General features: G+C 41.2%; 2 protein-coding genes across 3 annotated transcripts; both read left to right on the forward strand.

Moving 5' to 3' along the window:
• The first annotated feature begins 219 nt into the window (after positions 1–219).
• On the forward strand, positions 220–16,268 carry rhot1a (ras homolog family member T1a). 2 transcript variants are annotated; one of them, XM_070847566.1, is made up of 20 exons: positions 220–589; positions 2,426–2,484; positions 2,719–2,800; positions 3,428–3,471; positions 3,569–3,622; positions 3,787–3,839; positions 4,412–4,520; positions 5,480–5,581; positions 5,777–5,875; positions 6,040–6,148; positions 6,267–6,387; positions 7,014–7,098; positions 7,286–7,431; positions 7,606–7,706; positions 7,817–7,947; positions 8,071–8,154; positions 8,310–8,432; positions 8,528–8,730; positions 10,428–10,550; positions 12,426–13,275. In XM_070847566.1, the coding sequence occupies exons 1-20, from the start codon at positions 553–555 to the stop codon at positions 12,490–12,492; spliced, it is 1,932 nt and encodes a 643-aa protein (XP_070703667.1). In that variant the 5' UTR covers positions 220–552; the 3' UTR covers positions 12,493–13,275. The 2 variants fall into 2 exon arrangements, with proteins under 2 accessions (XP_070703667.1, XP_070703668.1); XM_070847567.1 differs by lacking the exons at positions 10,428–10,550; positions 12,426–13,275 and adding an exon at positions 15,094–16,268.
• Positions 16,269–16,587: 319 nt separating this feature from the next.
• On the forward strand, positions 16,588–20,507 carry LOC139216662 (uncharacterized). Its single transcript, XM_070847852.1, has 10 exons — positions 16,588–16,642; positions 16,721–16,798; positions 17,007–17,039; positions 18,748–18,834; positions 19,059–19,156; positions 19,338–19,573; positions 19,660–19,746; positions 19,845–19,931; positions 20,046–20,111; positions 20,251–20,507. The coding sequence occupies exons 1-10, from the start codon at positions 16,640–16,642 to the stop codon at positions 20,286–20,288; spliced, it is 813 nt and encodes a 270-aa protein (XP_070703953.1). The 5' UTR covers positions 16,588–16,639; the 3' UTR covers positions 20,289–20,507.
• The last annotated feature ends 73 nt before the right edge of the window (positions 20,508–20,580 follow it).

The following is a 20,580-nucleotide window of genomic DNA, read 5'->3' on the forward strand; positions in this document are numbered from 1 at the left end:
AAAGTTAATTGAATACATTATTATTTTTCTAAATAGTAATATATAACAATCATATTCAGCATCTTTTTTAAAGTGAAATGTTTTTGTTGATGTGCTGAGGAGGAGCCGTGAAATAAACCCAGTTCCTCTCTTTGGCTCTAGAGAGCAGCATCACGCGTTTGTAAAAAGCTGAAATGAAGTTTGTCCCGCTCGGCTTGCCGTACTTGCCGGGTACTTGAGGTCGGGCATGCCGATGAAACATCCTCTGCGAAATGCTATACAGCCGTCGAAAAGACTGTGATTAACACGAAATACCAGAATAATGTGCAACACACTACTTCTTAAATTACACTCCTGCTGAGCCGATGAGTCTGAGGGTGAGAAGAAGCGCGTAGAAAACACGGAAGAGCACCGAAAACCTGTCCGTCCGTTTTGTCCTACAAAAGGCGCCCAGAGTTTGACAGCGGCAGGACTTCACTGCGCAGGCCTGGCGTTAGGTAAACTGCTGGAGGAGAGGACTACATGAACCAAGAACCAAGACGGTCCTTTCTGTCGAGGGAAGCCAGCTAAAACATGAGAAAGGACGTGAGGATACTACTCGTGGGGGAACGTAAGTTGCGGGTGTCCTGAGTCCTGGAGCGGTTTAGCGCTTCGTTAGCCGCAATGCTAATGAGAGGGAGCTAAAGGCTACAGCTAGCAGGTGTGATTACATGAGCAGTGAGGGGCTGGTGGGGTATCACACAGTTTGAAAGAAGCATGCACAGGGACTGTAAGTTATCAAAAGAGCATGATTTAGGAGGAAAATCAAGCAATGGCTCTGGTGTGTGTGTGTCTGGTGTTCATAGCCAATCCAATATCACATGATGTGTCTCACGGGCTGCCTTGTCCTGATGGCAACACACCACCTGCTAATATCAGACAGAATAACTAAAGGACGAGGCTGCTGCAAACTGTAGTTTAACCTGGTGTAGAAGGATAAATGGTTCAGGAAAATGAAATGACTTATGAAAGTGATCTTTTTATTTGTTTAGATTGTACCAGAATATTAAATATAATCTGGAACTTAACCTGTAATAAATAACAACAGAAAACTTAAGACTGATGAATAGAGATAAATGTTCAGGTAATTTTATCCTTCAGTATAAAACACGTTTTAGTGGATTATGGATTGCTTTCTTCATCATTTGTCCATTTTATTGTTGTTCAATTGATTGTGAGCTACTGGATACTTGAATTTTCCCCAGGGGATGAAATGATCTATCTATCTATCTATCTATCTATCTCAATTATCAAAAGGGCCAAAATCTCCTGTTCCTTCTCTCCTGATTGACTAATCATGTCAGCTGGAGTTGGCACAGAGATGTGCTGTATATTAAACTGCATTGTGGGTATCTTAGTCCAGGACCCTGATATGAAGGCAGAATGAAGCCAAAAAAGATAGAAGATCCTGTCCTTCCTCACTGTTTTCACCTGGTCTATTTATCCTCTTAAAAGCATGTGTTGTCGGTACTATTTTTATTTCGGTTGTGGCCATGCAGGATGGCCTACATGGCCACATTTGGCGAGATGGTGCTGACCTGAGAGAGGCGCAGCCAAAATGCTACGTGCCTGCTTCAGTGTTGTGAAGTTCAGTAGAGTTCACTAGAGTACAGTTTGTGTGGGTTACTCAGATGGCCTGTCCAGACGCTGACGGTGCCTGAAGTACTGAACTAGTGCTGTGATTAGGTATTGATTGATTGCTTGGGCTCCAGAGTGTAATGAAATAGTGAAAAAAGACCATGACAAGTTTTCAGAGACAAGAAAAAAACACAGCCTTGCAAGCCATGGCTGTTAAAACATTTATCTGTAATAGTATAGCAGTGGTGGTACTCTTTTTGTGCCTGTGTTTTATCTGCATTTGTTCTAGTGTAGATAGACGATTCATCTTTGCAATTTTAGAGCAAATATGGTGTAAATAATTAAATGATAGTGTTCATGTATATCAGAAAAGTGTATTTAGTTTGCATTATATACTTTGATATGGTGGCCCGTCAGTAGCACTGAGTAAATGTTGGCTATCCACTAAAATAAAGTAATATTTCACTTTCCCAGTGCAAGAAAGGAAACAAAGTAGTCTTAACTGTGGGGATACTTATCCAAGTATTAATATATTAAAATATATGCCATTCCTAAATAAGAATGCAGCTCTCTACCTCTCATAGGTTTAATTTAATACATTATCTCCCCACCTTGTCTTGTGGGTTTGGTCTGTGCTGGACTTCGGTGAGTGTTCGCTTGAGGACCGTGGCGCTCGGCTGAAGCTCTTATGCTCTTATCTGTGCTCTGTCACTTCATACATTACCCATTACACCCCGGCCACTCAATAATAGTGGTAATGGGTCATTAACATGTGACCTCTCTGTCAGTGCAAGACTATAATAACAATGATTTTTCTTTGCCTCTACAGCCAAGGTGGGGAAGACATCACTGATAATGTCTCTGGTCAGTGAGGAGTTTCCCGATGAGGTACGTATCAACAGCCAATCAGATGATCGCTATGTTAGAAATCGTCCTTGTAGCTGTAAAGTTTACACTCGCATCCGTATCATTTAATACTGAGGTTGGACAGTTAATACTGTAGATAGGGCTGACTGTTGTTCTGAGTTTAGAATCATGATGATAAAAAGGTGAAAAGACATAGGTTATTAATGAGAATTACTTGTTGTCAGAGGTTTTGATCTGTGCTTTTCTGTCTGTAAGGTTCCTCTCCGAGCCGAGGAGATCACCATCCCGGCTGATGTCACCCCAGAGAGGGTGCCCACACACATTGTGGACTATTCAGGTAAACCCTCTCCCCTCTACGCACGCACGCACAAAGTTGATATCATGCTCTTACAAGGCATTTTGAAGGTCCCATATATTCTGCTCATTATTAAGTTCACACTTGCGTTTGGAGGTCCTACTAGAACGGGTTTACATGGTTTAATGTTCAAACAACATTAGTTTTCTCACACCAAACATGGCTGCTGCAGCTGTTTTCAGCCTCTGTCTAAACTCTGTCAACTTTGGCGCTGCATTCAACAGCTTCAAGTTACAAGGAGTTGGTGTTAGGGAGGAAAAAACGGTGGCGGACTGCAAGGTCAGAAGGTTTTCATTAGCGGGGGCAGTCAGCCTGCTGAAGGGCTGGAAGAGGTCACATGATCAACTCATGACCTTACGACATCACAAAGGGAGCAAAATCTGAATAGTGTTTTCACACACTGTTACTAAAAGATGGAGCAGGAGAAAAGGTCCAGGGACACATTTATGTTGAAACGACATTACAAAGTGTTGTGTTGGTTTGCCTAATATGGGACCTTTAAAATGTTATCAGTTATATAAACCCATCAAATACCTAATGATCCTTACTACATATTAGTAGGAATAGCTTGTAAAACACTGTACTGTTGTGCCTTTTTGACATCTTTAGAGGCTGAACAGTCAGATGAGCAGCTCTACCAAGAAATATCAAAGGTTTGTTTGACTTAATTCTTACTTTCATCTGGTCTTGAAATCTCTGTCTGTATTCCCATATATATTACAAGTTTAATATTGCTATTTGTCTTTACAGGCAAATGTTATCTGCATAGTTTACTCGGTCAACAACAAGAAGTCCATTGAAAAGGTGAGCAGAGTTTATATCTGTGCTCAGCATAATGCATCAATTGTATTAGTGCTGTATGTCTGGAATTTGAAACAGGACACAGTATGGTAATCTGAGAAAATTTTATTGTTTGTAGTGAATGTTTGCCCGGTTACAGTGTTTGATGTTGTGCCTTACTCTGTTAGGTGACAAGCCACTGGATTCCCCTCATAAATGACAGGACAGACAAGGATAGCAGGTGTGTTCATGTCACTTTAATAGGTGTGTGTTTGTGTATATCTGTCTGTCTTCCCCGTGGGTCACGTCCGCCGGGCTGGCAGTGCTAAGTCTGCAAGCTTGTTCATCATGTTCATGTTAATATGGTATAATAATGCAGCAGCTGATCTGCCTTTCACCTGCGACTGGAGGTCTGTCCCACTCGCATATTTGGCTCACTTTCTGGTGGGTTCTGACTCTAATTCTGATATGTAGCGTGTTAATGTGTTGCCGTCTTACTGTTTGTATGTTTGTGGCACACGAGCTGAAAAGTTTTTCTAAAAGATTTTCTTCTGGCCACAAAAAGGCACGCTGGAGACATGATCACTGTTCGCAGTGGCTTTTAAATGTTGCTACTACTTGTTTTAACCAGCACGGTTTGGAGGTTAAGGTCTGAAATTTGAACAGTGGGAACCGGGGATTTTTGCTTTTGATAAATCTATTTTTGATTATTTTAGTTTAATCAAACAGTTTAATTTTCTATCAATCAGCTAATTGGACAAATAAACGAATCATTGCAGCTCTTTAATGTTGCACTGAATGGCTTTGTTGCAGGGTACCGTTGATCCTTGTGGGAAACAAGTCGGACCTGGTGGAGCACAGCAGCATGGAGACCATCCTGCCGATCATGAATCAATACCAGGATATTGAGACCTGTGTAGAGGTAACCGATCATTACACACATAGACACTCGTACATACATACAAACCTTTTGAATCTATTGGGGCAGGACTGCGAGGAGGTCCCACTTAGTTAAATGGAGAAGTTCGTATTGATGAAGCACTTGAGCGATGAATTGGCAAAGGAAATATGAAAGCTGACTGAAAATCCAATACTAGCAGTGACTGAGTGAGGCCGGATGTCTGCGGGACAGATCGGCCCCAGCTGCTCTCGGGCTGCAGTCCAGCTCCTGACTCCATTTACACAGTCATTTAATATATTACTGAACCCCCTGCGCTCTAAGGCCAAGGCCTACTGACTGATAGACTGCAAGTGTGTTTAGAAGCTTGGCTGTCGGGGAGGCAGCCCGCCCTCCGTCTGCATTACTGTTTAATTCAACTTTCCCTCTGTCGCATGAGACGCCTCAGTAATGCGTTCCTCAGGTGGATTAGTTACAAGGTTAAAAGAGGGAGATGAGGACGTGAGAGAAGGCACATACAGAGTGGATCCAGCTGAGGGAGAGTTGGACACATGAAAGACATGTGAACCAATGTTTTACTGCTGGCTCAGCACTCAGCCAGGCCCAGGGTTGGTTGTATGTCCTGCCTCTCTAACTTACATTTCTCATTTATCGCTATCGGGTTGTCTGATGGTTTAATTTCTGTATTACATTGGATTGTCATAGGTTCACAGGTTTTTAATCAAATGTAATGGAATTGTAGTTAAATAATGCACTTGACAAAATGTGCTGAGTTACTTTACATATTGTATTTAGTAACTCTTTGTTTGATCATTGACTTTCTGTTGACATTTTTGGAAGGTGTTGAAGTAAAGGTAACAGAAATTAAAATAATAAAAAGCCTTTGAACTTTTCAAGTCCGTCATACTCGAGTCTGAGGTTGACATTTCCTGATAACTTTGCTCCAGAGTTGCTCTTGCTCAGTACGCCGTCTTTTTCCTCAGTGCTCTGCCAAAAACCTGAAGAACATCTCTGAGCTGTTTTACTACGCCCAGAAGGCCGTTCTCCACCCGACAGGACCCCTGTACTGCCCAGAGGAGAAGGAGGTGAGGTTTATGGTCCAGATACAGATTAACGCTCTAAAGATCACAGAAAACCGCTGGCCTCATATTACCTCCCATAAAAACGATTCCACTACATGAGGAAAAAGTTGAATTTGTGCATTCTCGAAGTTGGTTGTGAAAGTAATTACTGTTGATTGATGTCTTTTTGCATTAATGAGTCTTTCCTTTGTATTACAGCTGAAGCCCTCTTGCATTAAGGCTTTAACTAGAATCTTTAAAGTGTCTGACCTGGACAACGACGGCATCCTCAATGACAACGAGCTCAACTTCTTCCAGGTAATGTTTTCCACTTAATTGTCAGCGTCAAAATACTTTTCTGTGGAATTTTCAGCGAAAAATGGCTAAACTGGTTTCGGACGGCAGGTTTTTAACATGAGCAAAACCTGATGAAGCTCATTAACGGCACACATTAATGTATCGCTCGATGTGCATGTCCACAGAGAACGTGTTTCAACACACCACTGGCGCCTCAGGCCTTAGAGGATGTTAAGAATGTGGTCAGGAGGAACATGACAGATGGCGTCAAGGACAACGGACTCTCACTCAAAGGTCAGGCACTCATTTATCCTGCTCCATTTCCCCTCAGCAATCCCTATCTTCTGCTCGTCTTTTTAGTCCAATCTTTTATGACGGTTGCTGGCCGCTGACCTCTGACTCATTATTGCAGGCTTCCTGTTCCTGCACACCCTCTTCATACAGCGAGGTCGACACGAGACCACCTGGACCGTGCTGAGGAGGTTTGGTTATGACGACGACCTGGAGCTCACACAGGAATACCTGTTCCCCATGTAAGTGCAGACTTTAAGGCTATTTGTGTTTTATTTTGAAGGCACTATGGAGACAGGAAAGAGGTAGATATCTGAACAGAACTCATAGCTCGCTAAATCAATTTTATGTTGAGAAAAGCAAAGCTTAACAAAACTTTGTGCAGTTGCCATTAAACATAATGCAGCCATCTAGTATTAAGTTGTCGATTATTTGCTTTAACGAATAATTTACAGATTGCTTAACTGTTTTGTCCATAAAATTGTAGAAAATTGAGATAGATAGTTGGTAAAATTTCCCACAACCTCAGGAGATCTATTCATATTTCTTGTTTGATTTAAAGAACTGTCTAAAACCCAAAGATGTTCACTTGACTTTCATGAGCAAATAATAAAATGTACATTATTTCTTTAGCTATGATTCATAGTCATATCAATGTCTTGTTCCCCTTTTGAACAGTTTCCACATCATTCTTCCTTATCTACTAAAATGTATCTTGTTATCTTTATGACTTACGAAGAGATTCAGACAGATTGTTTCTTGCTTTGCTGCTTTTGAAGGCAGCATCTGAGAGTTGTGGCTCAGTGATCCTCAGTCAGGGCTCCAGCACTCTGTTATATTATTGTCTCTGTCCATCCCTATATTGCAGGATAAAGATCCCCCCAGACTGCACCACAGAGCTCAACCACAACGCTTACCTCTTCCTCCAGAGTGTCTTTGACAAACATGACAAAGTGAGTGTTAAATGTTGATTAAAGATTAAGACATTTTGCTACCTTTTTTGCTTCTCTTTATTTATGAGTACAGCTTATATTTTTAAGGATTTTGTGCTAAATCTTTTTGCATTTTATCCATGAGCCACGTTTTTTTTTTTAATGTCCATCTTTGTGTGTTAATGCATGTGCACTTGACATGATCCAGGACAGAGATTGTGCGCTGTCGCCAGAGGAGGTGAAGGACTTGTTCAAAGTATTTCCCTACATGCCCTGGGGTCCGGATGTCAACAACACGGTTTGCACTAACGACCAGGGATGGATCACATACCAGGGATACCTATCCCAGTGGACGTGAGTGTGGAAAATACCTATTAATATACACACACTCGCACCTATTTTAAACAACCTGAATAGAATCACACTACTGTAAGACACGTACCGTTATGTAGAATAAACAGGTCATTGTACAAAGTCATGCTCATATAAATGTCTTATGCCTCTGGACTTGTGTGTCTCCTGTGGTAGGTTAACAACATATCTAGATGTACAGCGTAGTTTGGAGTACTTGGGATACCTGGGATACTCTATCATCTATGAACAGGAGTCCCAAGCTGCTGCCATTACAGGTAAGAGAATATAATTCAGCTGAACTGTGTAGCAGCACTGACATAAAATGCTGCCATCATTGGTGTATGTTCTCTTATTTAGAAAAAAATATTTATTCCTATTCTTTCAGTGACACGTAACAAGCGCATCGATCTGCAGAAGAAACAGACCCAGCGCAGCGTCTTCCGCTGCAACGTCTTGGGTGCGCGGGACAGCGGGAAGAGTGGCTTCCTCCAAGCTTTCCTGGGCAAAGACCTGCAGGTCAGTAGGAATCATGGATGCATGTAATTTAGTCAGTCTTCAGAGTTGAAAGGGGCCAGATTAGGAACATATTAGTACTCTTCATGGATGTCTGTAATTTACTTTATTTTTTATCCACCACAGCGACAGAGGCGGATTAGAGAAGACCACAAGTCCCTCTATGCCATCAGCACGACCTATGTGTATGGTCAGGAGAAGTACCTGCTGGTAAAAACCATTCACTCATCAGCTCTTTGGATTACTGTTGCATAATCTGGGTGTATTACGCTCAACAGTGTATCAGTGTTAGTACAAAATGTTAATCCCTCCATCTGCACTCTCTGCCTCTCTGCCTCTCATCCCGGTCTTCTGCACACTACAAGCTCCATGAGGTGATGCCAGATTTCGACTTCCTGTCAGAGACGGACCTAGCCTGTGATGTGGTCTGCCTGGTGTATGACATCAACAACCCACGCTCTTTTGAATACTGTGCCAAAGTGTACAAGGTATGTTTCACATGGTGGGGACTGCTCATCATGTTAAGGCCCCCCTGTATTGCCTCACAGTCTAACCGGTAACATTGAACCATTTTGTTTGGCAGCAATACTTCATAGACAGCAAGACGCCGTGTGTCGTGATCGCCGCCAAATCAGACCTGCACGAATTACGGCAGCACTACAGCCTCTCACCACATGAGTTCTGCCGCAAGCACAAGCTCCACCCACCCCAGCCGTTCACATGCAACACGACCGAGGCCCTGAACAAAGACATCTACACTAGACTCACCACCATGGCCATGTATCCGTGAGTATCAAACCTCTTTGTGGTCTCATCCAGTTAACCCGTTCCACCTCTGAGTCCACCCCTATCCACCTTACCAGTCTTTTCCTGCGTCTTTTCCTGCGTGCCACTTTTACTTTTATGCTGGATGTATTGCTAAGACAGTGACATATTCCCTTAGTGTTCAAAGTTTAGAGCATGTGAAAATCAGTAAAAAGACACCATCAATACGCTGTGTAACATGTAAACTTATTTATTTTGCTAGAGAAGTTAAATGCTGGTCTGGATCAGTGCTTGAATTTTGCACTCCTCCAGCCACTTCAGTCAATGGATGCGGACTTTGGTTTCCTTGCCACCCAGAACAAATTAGATACACACTCTGGGTCTCTTATGCCCCCTTGTAAGTGGGCTTGTATTTGTGTGTGCATTCATGCAAGTCCCTGCAGCCTGAAACTCTTTGAGGTTAATCCGTTGACTTATTAAGGTGTCTTAACTCCTCACAGCTTTCCGATCAGATTAGATTTCAGAGTAGATTAATTGGCACTCAATGGGACATGCCCACTAAATCTCATTTTAGCAGGGTGGAAATCCTATTGTCCAAATGTTGAAACCATTAGATCTGGAGCACTCGAGGGCATGAGTTTGAGTAGAAAGGCTTTGATGGAGAGAAAAGTGCTCATTGAGAGGGGGATTCCTGAGTCCATTGACTGCCCCTACGCAACAGAGAGTAAATGAATCTACTAATCGAGGGTAAATTCTGGCTCAGTTAGTGAAAAGATGATTCAGAAAATAGTTCTTAAACCTCCCAACCCACCACAGGCTTTCTGTCCTGAGTGTTACGATACAAAAAGATCCAGTAGCATAAAATCTCAGTGCAGTGCAGACCTGTAGCAGAGCTGAAATGCTGTCCCCTCAGTGTAGCAGGCCTCAGTGCTCCTGCTAACACGTCACTCGGGCAACAAAAACAACTGACGATGTCCTCCGCTCTATATTTCCATGGGCTTACTGTGATCTCTTAAAAACTCTCCTCTCTCATTACTCGCTCTTCAACATTTTTAGTAAACCACCAGCTATGAGCCATGTTTTCCTCGATTTCTGTCATTTGGTGCAGTTTTGTGCTGATTGTTACCATGGAAACATTACTCTGAGTCCAGAGTTAGCCTGGCAGTACGGCGGCTAACTTTTTAGGTTTTAAAAAAAGTTGTTTTTTTAAGATTGGCCTAAAACTACGGAGCATTTTATGATCTCTTTATGAAACCCACCAATGGCCTCAGAAAGGAATGTCTTTCTTTTTCTTAGTGAAGATTTGATGCTTTTTGTTCAGATACTGGTTCCAGTGAATGGTGCCAAAAATTATATTCTAAGACATTTTGTTTTTAACTTTTCATTTGTTGTCACTGTTCCCTTCCTTTGCGGTTGTCCTCTCCTTATGTCTCCTTGTGTTTATTCTCCTGTAAGCTTTAGGCTTTGTTTATATATATGTAGATGTTTTCTTATCAATACTTATGTTTATTTGCCTGTTGAACTGAAGAGATGAATTGCAGCAGTGCAGATGTCTGCTCAGAAGTATGTTTTCTCCTCACTCAGGTCCTTCTAGCTTAGTGACTAAACAAAGTTGAGGTTTTTATCCTGGCGTCCTCCTCCTCTTCTGTGTGTCATGTTTGGTGCGTGTTGTCCTTGTATGGTGGTGAAAACACGCATTTTTGTGTGTCTTTCCGCAGCCACGCCCGTCTCCGCTGCATGTGTGCCAGCAACAGGTGCACCTATTGCCTGTGTCACAACCTCCTCAAGTTGGAGCTGCTGCGCAGTATTAAGGCCCAACTGCGCAGGGTCGTTTTCAACAGGTTCATATATAGAATACGTGTTTTTTAACATAGACTCATTCCTCCTCTCTGTGTCTCTAGGATGGGTCACAGAGGGGCTCCTTTTTCTCCCAGGCTCTCTAACACTCTAGTGGTGGTTACTGCTCCTCTGCTTTCCTTCAGTGCTCGCCAGTAGTCAGATTTATACTGCATATCCACTGCAGGGAAAAGAGAATATTAAATGTAGTTTGTGGGTTGTAATAAGTAGTTGTCTTCCAGTTGTGTTGCTGAATTGTTGATGGGGAAAATTCTCCTTTCCCTTGCTGCTGTGTTGCTACGTAGATGTGTCCTGTAGGGATAAAGTGTCTTGCTCAGCTTTACCTCAGCCAAGTGGTGCGTGATGACAAAGAGCGATCTTTGGTTATACAGCTCGAAGTGTCGCTGTTTCCTCTGTTTTGTTGTTTCAAACTGACTAACAAGACAAAAAAGAAAAATGTTTTATTTAAGGACCAAATCCATAAAACATCCTAAGGTGAAATGTTGCTCCTAACCGGCTGAAATAGAAACTCCTGAAAAAGTTTGTCTCAGCATAATTCAAAGTATTTAGTCCTAAAAAGCTCCTACGTCTGAGTGAAGACATGCTCACAGTCTGAACTGATGAGGCTCAGAAACGACATCATTTGACAGTGTTTTTAAAAAAATTTAACATCACTGCATTTTAATTAAAAAAAAAAAAAAAAAAATCTAAATTCAAAGCAAAGAAGTGAACACGAAGGACCCATAGTGGTCGCCTTGTGTTCACATGTTGTTTTACACCCAAATCACAAGTGAGAAGAGTTTTTATTCATAAACACAAAAGACCCATCAGTCATGCTTTTGAATCACTTGGTCTCTGCTCCAGCTCCAGCCAGCCCACCCGCTCAGTGTACAGTCTGATACCGCAAAGTGTGACCACGCTGTGCCAGCTAACACACAGGCTGCTAGCCAGGAAGGTGACAGTGTGTCGGAGTCTGTGTGAGAAATGCATGATTTTGGTTGCTTGTGCAGTGCAAATAATACTCATAATACTGACTCCTATAAATAACACAGATGGGTTGTAAAATTAAATTGAAAACATTTTCATTTCATTCCGAAGCATAGAAACAGTTTTTGGATTTTGGATAGTTCTGAGTATATTTATTTATATTCATAAAACGGTTTGTTTCATGGAATGTACTTTAGTTTAAAATATACATACACCATATCCCATGTTCGCCCAGTTAATCATGCTGACAAATATCAAGACCTTGACAGTTAAGTGTTAAAATTTGACCAGGAGAAAACAGAGTTTTTTTTTTTTTTTGATTGTTGTGTTTGCTCCCTTGTGTCCTGCAGTGGATATGCAAACTAAAAATCTTGACTAACAAGCACACAGTTTGCACAGGAAGTGAAACACGACCATTCTCTTTGGTCTGTGCTTCATTTAAACTGAAAACCTCATCGAAGTTCTGCATGCCTGCTTGTTTGACATGTGATTTCTCTTCAATCACATAGAAGTATTCAAATTCTTCCTGTCTATTCATTTCTCTTTGGCACCAACTTTCATCAGTTATCAATGAGTGCTTAATTGATTATCTATGATGTTTTTCAGTCTCATTTTGTCTTCATTTCCATTAACACTCAAGTCTACACCTATAGGAGACACTTTTATTTTGAAAAGCACAGGTGTCACGTTAATTGTATCCCTCCTGTACAGTTATTTAATTATAAACTTGTTCTCCTGTGGGTTGAGACTTCATAAATTTAATTGACTGATGATTAAAATCAAAATGTGTTTCTTTGATGTTTGTATTGATTGTATGTTACCAATCGCCCTGTCATTTCATCCTGTTTTTCCCTATCTTGTATTTCCTGTCTGTTTTTCCTTCCACCCTGTAGGTGTTCACACACATGTTTTTGGCTGCCCCTCTTCCTCTTCCTCTTGCACGTTTTCACCCTCTGCTAATGTGCCTGCTGTTATGTTGCATGTCTCACCTGTTCTCTACCTGCATGGTTAACCAAACGCATGCCTCGGTCCTCAACAAAATATTGCCATCTGCTGGCAGCAGGAAATAGGTTTCTCCTCTGTCCATCGCTACAGTCAGGAGAGCTTGGTGTTTTTAATGATACTGGGGATGTTTATTGAAGCACAATGCAGGGTTTCAATGGTTGTTTTTGGTGTTGGATTGGACACAAAGGTGTTGTGTGTTTGCTGAGTTTTAGCCCAGCAGTGGCATTAAATGGGGCTTGTGGTTGGGCGCTCATGGACCCAGGCAGAGTGTTGCATCCATCACTGCCCCTTTGTGTTGATGCCTTTTTAATCTCTGGGAGTTGTTGACACTATTAATAGCATGACACTTAACAGGCCAGTCTGACAGCACAAGGGGCCGATGCACCACATTAAATGCCCGACGTGTTTTCTGAAAAGGGGGCTGGCTGACTGGATTACATTACGGTGTTTGAACTTATTCAAATAACAATTCATTCATAAAATGGCTCAACTTTTCCAGTCTGGTTGCCATGTGTTGTGTGTTTTGTGTATATATATATATTTTTTGTCTGTTTGAAGTGTGCAGTGACATTTGAAAAGGTCTGCAGTCATAGTCGTGTTTGTGCTTTAAGCGGTTTTATGGTGATCGTAGTTCTTTGCTTTTCGGGCTGGGTCGAGCTGGGCGATATGGATGAAATCAGATAGTTTCCACCTCACATTCTGTCGCTGACTTAAAGTATTTTTGGTGTAATTATTGATACTTCACCTGTCCAAAAGAATCAATAGTTATAAAGCCAAGAAACGGAATCGCTTGAATAACATTCAACCAAAACTGCAATGAACAGTCTAAAGTTGGAAATGTATATCAATTTAATTTTTTTTTAATGTAAGGAGAGAAAATATAAAGCATTTGTTACTATTGTTAATGAAAGCATACAAAAGCAAGTAAAGGCAGCTTCAGATCATTTCAACAGTCACATCATTTTAATGTAAAAAGCCTCAGACAACTTTTCTTCTTTGTTGTAATATTTTGAGTCCCACATTATCTCACACACGACAATGTCAATGTTAGAGCTTATTGATCAGTCAATTAGCACAAATTCAATAATTTATAAATCATTCAAATAATTTTTTAGACAAATATGCAGAAGTTTCAGCTTCTCACATGTTCTGGTGTATTTGCTCACATAGTTTGCCATGATTATAAAAGTTAATATCTTTGGTGTTCAGATATTTGAAGACTGAAAACTTGATGGACATTCTTTACCTTTTAAACATTAAAGGAATAATTGAAGAATCAAGAGGATAATTACTTTACAGCAAATCACTTTAATGAAAATAGTCATCAGTAGTAACCCTGGTTGGTATTACATCGACGTATCTCCCAGCTCTACCAACTGTGTCGTGTGTGTGTGTGTGTGTGTGTGAGAGCACACTTCGGGTAACAGTGTGTGTGGAAGGCTGCTGGGCTGGTGGAGGCTGTGGGGGAGGGGGGGGCTACCTGCTGAGGAGGATTTCAGCCGGACATGGCAGATTTCAGCTGTCTCCAACAGGAAGGGGTCCATCTTTATGGAGGCCTCTGCCGAGCAGCTAATTCCCCCAGAAAGGTAAAGGCAGGAACCAGTTTTATACATGTGGATGGACGGGCGAGCGTGTGATGGATATATGGAACTATCAGGATGTCAGGTCATCATTTTACCAGCTATTGCTAGCGTTTGTATTCATGTCCTGACGTGCAGTAGAGAGACTTATTGGAGTCTTCATAGGAATAGTTCAACATCTTGTGAAATGCGCTTACACGCTCTCGAGTGGAGAATTTGAGGAAAAGATCAAAATCACTCTCATTTCTGTCAGTTAAATATGAAGCTACAGCACTGGGAGAAAACTGCTCAACAAAATGTGCCAACCAGTGCGCTTTAGTCTGATTTCCTGACCGGGAGTAGTAACTTCCAAACTACAAGACTACCAGGATCTTAGTTTGTGGAAGGATTTATTACACAGACCCATGCTGTTTTTTTTTTTTTGTTGTTTTTTTTAAACTTGGTCGTCTCCTTCATTGCTTTTTTTTTTTTTTTCATTGCTTGCTTTTATTGCAGTCTGCATAGTTCCTCAGCTTCTGTGTTTCTTGTCAGGCCAGCTGGCTCTGTGTTTAATAGGGCTGGTCTTAACCCAATTTAAATAATCTATTAGTTTGATTTTTCTTTTCCCCCTAGTTTTCCTGCCTCCCAGTGTGATTCAGAGCAGCTGCCTCTTATAGTCAAACACCTCCTTTTATCAACCAACTGCTTTATTGTCTGGTCCTGTTGCCCAAACCAAAACTAAAAGGAAAATGTCAAGAGAAAGCATGTGTTCCTGTTTCGAGCTGGTATCACAGGGCGCTGATACTCATTCATGGTCCTGATTGAGGGAGTTTCCACTGGAGAGAGCACATGACTTTTTTTTGGCATTTGGCAGTTCACCCCATTGTGGTTTTAGACACAGAGCTCATCGCGTTAGATGCTGCTTTGTTTTTCTTTTTTTTTCTTGCTTCATTTTGTTTCGTCTCATCTGATCTTCGTCTCTCGCTTCCCGTCACAGACACATGGCTCAAGCGGACCTGAAGAACTCCACGTTCTGGCTGAGAGCGAGTGTCGGTGCCACAGTGTGCGCCGTGCTGGGCTTCGCCATGTACAGAGCACTTCTCAAACAGCGGTGATCAGACAGCATGAGACCACTCCTTAACCCCCCCGCCCCCCTCTCTCTCTCTTGACTCTTCCCCTTCCCTCTTTCCGGAAAGACTCAAAAAGACTGGCTGACCCCAACTCCACCTCATCCCCTTTCCCACAATGCAACACGGGCAAGAAACAAATGAGAAAAAAAAATCCTAGGTACATTTTATATCCATTTAAAGAAGAGTGTGGTTTAGTTTTTTGTTTATGTTGCGGGGGAAAAGGGCAGGTTACTCTTGAAGCATCATGTGTCCATTGGCCGATTTTGTGAATGCTGACATTCGGTGATCTGTTGGTCTAGTCTAATTCAGGTCAGACCCTGCTAGTCGCTGGATGTTTTCAGCTGATCCAGTCCCCTTTTTTTCTCAGGTCAGTATTATTAGTTAGATGGTTGGAGACCGGAGAGAGGCAGCCATTTACCGAAACACCACAAAGGGACTTGAATCTGTTCATAGTTGTGTATATGCAGCATATTATGTATGTATTCCTCAAGAATTTTAGGATCGGACCCATAGACGGCGTCACAAGCCAAGAAGCAGCACCCACAGGAAAGATGTTAATGCTACATCTAACACTAGAAATGTCTTGGATGTCATGCACTTGTTTATTTTGTGTGTTAATTTATTAACCTGTTTCTTGGTTTTCTTGTCTGTTTTGAGTGCACTGCATGAAACAGATGGAGGGATTTACATTTTCCATGTATTTTTGTATTTAGTATTATCAAAGATGTCCTCATGGTGTATCATGATTTTCTGTTTTTAATTTTCTGGTTTTCAGATAGAGCTTTGTCCCTCATTATATTTTTATGAAGTTAGAAGCACCATAGAGCAAGAGATTATGCTATTAACAACAGCCATTCAGCGCACCTATCCCACCTTAAAACTACGCAAGTGTTTCTTCTCATTCTTCTCTTTTTTTTTTTTTTTTTCCAGCATTTACAATAAAGAATTGTATGATCTGACACAACTGTGTATGCGTGTCATTGGGTGAAATGACGGCTAATTTGACAGCTACAAGACAACTAAAATGGTTTTAAATATCTGTAATAAATGACATTTACACCCACTGATGTCACCGTGTTTGTGTGTTCTTTAGAAGAGCAGTGGTAGTTTTACTTTTCGCACTAATACTAGCATTAATTATAGGTATTTGGCTCATTTCAAAAGTAGATGTGTGAAATGAAGGTGAGATCAACTGTTTTTGAACAACTGGCTTGTTTGTGAGGGCGAATGGAGAAGTGAGTACATAATGCAGCAGTGAACGATACTGCTCTGTGGAGGAAGTCAAACCACACACAGGTACTTAGACTTTAAACAACTAGTAGCCACAGAGCAACGTTACCGTTGATGGTTAACATGTCTATAGATGGGACCAAGTTATTGTTTGAGGGTTTCTTGCAGAAAAGAAAAGACACTATGGTAAGTTACAAACTATCTTGGTATTTAATGGGAGTATAACTTAATATAAAAAGTGACTATATTGTTTTCTGTCCATAGAAAATAAGGTGGGTGACGTATTGGTTCAGGCTTCAAAATACTACCTTGTTCTTCTATACAAAGAAGAACGGCAGCGCTGTAAGTAGATACTTTGGTGTGAAATTCTTAAAACTCCACACTTCCACTCACCAGTCACTTTTCCTGTTGACCTGTTCAGTGTCACATATCTCTGAAACCAAAAATAATGAATTGAAGGGTTGTTACAGCACAAATAGAAATGGATTTTTTTTATTTTAAGGATCTTAATGATTCAAACGTTTTCATGCTGACTTTGCTCTCTTCACAGTCACACTTGAGAGGCTATTATTACATCTACGCAGTAAGTCTCCCCCACCATTCATCACAGCTCATATATGAGAAAGTACTGAGGAACCTTTACTCAATTACTGCTTTGAATTACACGTTTGAGGTATTTGTACTTGAGTAATTCAATTTCATGCTTTTTTACTCTTCAGTGGCAAATTGTACTTTTTACTCCATAACGATTATTTGGCAGCTTTGGTTACGAGTTACTTCACAGATTCAGATAGTTGATATACAATACAATCAACAAATGCACTATGCGTATTATTTTAGGTTGGGCTCGACGGCACTATATGAAGTAATTAGAACTGGCTCCACTTTTACCAGCTGCAAGATTAAAGTAATGCTCAGACATGCATGCATGCACCAATCATTATAATTCAACAATAAACAGCATTTTTAGTTATTAACTTTAGGTACTTGTGCCTACATTTACAGTACTGATGTAATGCAAATTTGAACATGTGAATTGTATTAGTATCTGGTTTTGCTACGTTTACTTGAGTGAAAGATTTGAGATCTGGAACATCTATTTCCACCTCTACACACTCTGGGTGAAGGTTTGGCCTGTCTAATATTTAAAGATCACTCAGTCCGGCCTCCTCTGGCTAAAATTAGAGCCTATGACCTCAATAACACCAAATGCCTCGCTGTCCTCATTACCTTTTACAAATCCTACGTCTTCCATTAGACCAATAAGTCATAGTTTTGTCGTCAGAAATTCACTGAAGATTTAAACATATCTCCCACATTGCTGGACAACACATTTGTTACATGGTATGTTAAAGGCACTGAAGTGCATAAAGAACTTCTATATAGACAACATGTTAGCATCTTTTGGTCAGTTAAACTTAAAATACAATCTACTTTTGTGAGCATTTTGAGTCTGCTCATAAGCCGAGAAGCTTGTCACCAAATTTGTGAATTTCTTCCCCAAAGATCTGCCAACTCTACGAAGAATGCTCGGGAAAGGGAACTCACTGCTGTGTTACTTAATGAAATATCGAGGACTACACTTTCCCTTATCCACAGTTGTTCAGTAAACAGCAGACATTGGCTAATTCAGTTCAAAGTGATTCACTCTTTTTTTATAATTCTATCCCTCAATGTCTCCCACCTGTGATAAATGTAAATGAAATAATGGTACACTGTATATGCATCATGCTTCATGCTTCACAAACTGGTTGTATGAACTTGTTTTGCTTATTCACATGGAGAATTGTGATTTAAAATGTCAACATAAATGGGAAGAATTTGAGGTCCCTTTTTGCAATATCTCTAGAATAGAATAGAATAGAATAGAATAGCCTTTATTGTTATTGCGGTACAATGAAATTAGGGGCGCTGCTCCACTTTGGTGCAAGAAAATTTTACAAAAATAAAATAAGAATAGAATAACAATAAAAATATAATAAAAGGAATTTAACAATATACACAGTATATATAAATATATATGTACAAAAATTCTACATGTCTGTACAAAACGGCTTTGCGTGATGTCTGCATGATCTCTGCTCAGTTTGACTGTGTTGGTATTGATATATTGCTTTGTTTTTTTCTTATTTGTTCTGCTCTTGTATTGTCATTCTTGATGGGTTGCATTTCACAATGATCAATGAAAATATGTCAAAAAAAAGGTCTTCCTCTGCCACTGTCGCTTTGTGTCTGGTTAGGACATATTTAGACTGATTTACCCGTCTATATCTATCCGTGCCTCTGGCCAGGTGCAGTCAGTGCGAGAGGTCCAGAGAGGTGACAGCAATCGCTTTATGTTTGAGATCACCATGACAAATGGAAAGAGAAAAATGTTGGTGAGTCTCCACTGTGGTCTGAATTTTTTTTTTCATGTAAGCTTGTCAATCTGCAGGCTGTGAGTGTGGCAAGTGTGGTTTCAGGGAAACTGAAAACTGTGCTTTTAAACCACTCTGTGCATGTGTGTGTGTGTGTGTGTGTGTGTGTGTGTGTGTGTGTGTGTGTGTGTGTGTGTGTGTGTGTGTGTGTGTGTGTGTGTGTGTGTGTGTTTGTGTGTGTTTAGGCAGCAGAGACAGCAGCTCTCAGAAAGGACTGGGTAGGCCACCTATGGCAAGCCATGCATCTTTCTACCTCTGGGGTCTCGGATTCCACTAACACACAGTAAGTAAGAAGAGGACTTTCCCTTCTTAACAGATCTGAACTTCAGCTAAAATAATCCTCGTTCGATCAACTGGACTTCAAATCTTAACATGCATTTGTGTGATCTTGTTTGTTTGAGAAGAAATCCAAGAGAACAGCTGCACATAGTCTCCTTCACGCCGAGCATTTCTTCTCTCCTCAGCCTCGGGGTGTATGATCAGCGGGAGAGATTAAACAGCAGCATGCCCATCTGCTCACACAGCGACAGTGTGAGGGAGTTGCTGCCTGCTCGGCCCCTCTCTGCCCCTGCCCCAACGGGCCACATCCACCATGACACCAAAAGCGCCGCCTCCCACGTCTGCCTATCTGAGGAGCTGAGCAGTGAGGAGGCCGGGTACCAAAACACACTGCCAGCCTCCAACGACCAGCATCATAACGGTAAACTTAAGGCTGCTCTGCTTATCTGCATTAATTTGAAGCGAGTTGTACTTTAAGCTACATGATGCTGACTGCTCTGCTTTCAGGTGTCATCAGTCCTCAGTGGTCCAGTGGGATGGGTAATGCAGAGGCAAGACAAGAGGGAGACTATGATGTTTTACCACTGAGAAAAAGTATGATCTTAAAATTCCTTCACATTTACAATATAACATAACATTCAGTATGGTGATGGTTAAATGTCCAAACTGGCTCTATCATTATTCCTCTTTAGAGATATGTGACGTCAGCGCTTCAACAGCGATGGATGAGGGGGTGTATGACTTTCCTCTCTCTTACAGGAGGGCTGATGAACATCCGAGTGAGCTTACATAATTTTGTTTTTCCAGCAGCTTTCTTTTAAATACTTTGTCATACCACAACAATTAACACATTTTGTTGTTTGTGTGTTTTAAAAAAAATAAATCCATTTCAGACCACACAGAGAGCATCTATGATGTACCAAGCTCTCTTTTGAGGATGGTGTCTGATCATACTTCAGGTAAATCCAGCTTTACTGTCACTGGACGGTTAACACATCTTTGCAAAATTATTTGCATAGTGTGAGCCACATGTGCAACAGCTGCACATATTTTCTTACTTGTATGATCAAGGTTTCAGTGGTTTGTTTCTGGTTGCAGAGGAGCAGCGGGAGGACGAAATCTACATGAGGCTATGAGGCCCAAACTGGGGGGCAGCAGCAGCCTCCCTGACTCACCAGACAGAGGACTGCCGCTGCCTAATGTCTGTAGCTTTGTGTTTAATTCTCCTACAGGTCTGAGCAACACGCAACAGATACAACAAGTGTAATTAATGTTATAATGTCACACGGGTTAAACGTCTGTATGCTAGACAACATGAACAACCACAACAAGCAGGTTCAATTGTGGTATTTATTTCAGCCCCTTCTAGAGAACCACATAGAAATTAACATTTCTAACAATAGAGAGCACACTGTACAGAAATGTCTA

Source organism: Pempheris klunzingeri, chromosome 17 (genome assembly GCF_042242105.1).
Source record: "Pempheris klunzingeri isolate RE-2024b chromosome 17, fPemKlu1.hap1, whole genome shotgun sequence".
NCBI lineage: Eukaryota > Metazoa > Chordata > Actinopteri > Acropomatiformes > Pempheridae > Pempheris > Pempheris klunzingeri.

Bases quoted from the DNA above. Each gene is read 5' to 3' on its own strand.
- rhot1a (XM_070847566.1), top strand. From the start codon at position 553: ATGAGAAAGGACGTGAGGATACTACTCGTGGGGGAAC. The intron at 3,623-3,786 runs GTGAGCAGAGTT...TTACTCTGTTAG, and splicing joins ACAAGAAGTCCATTGAAAAG to GTGACAAGCCACTGGATTCC. The intron at 8,731-10,427 runs GTGAGTATCAAA...GTCTTTCCGCAG, and splicing joins ACCACCATGGCCATGTATCC to CCACGCCCGTCTCCGCTGCA.
- LOC139216662 (XM_070847852.1), top strand. The intron at 19,574-19,659 runs GTAAACTTAAGG...CTCTGCTTTCAG, and splicing joins CAACGACCAGCATCATAACG to GTGTCATCAGTCCTCAGTGG. The intron at 19,932-20,045 runs GTGAGCTTACAT...AATCCATTTCAG, and splicing joins GAGGGCTGATGAACATCCGA to ACCACACAGAGAGCATCTAT.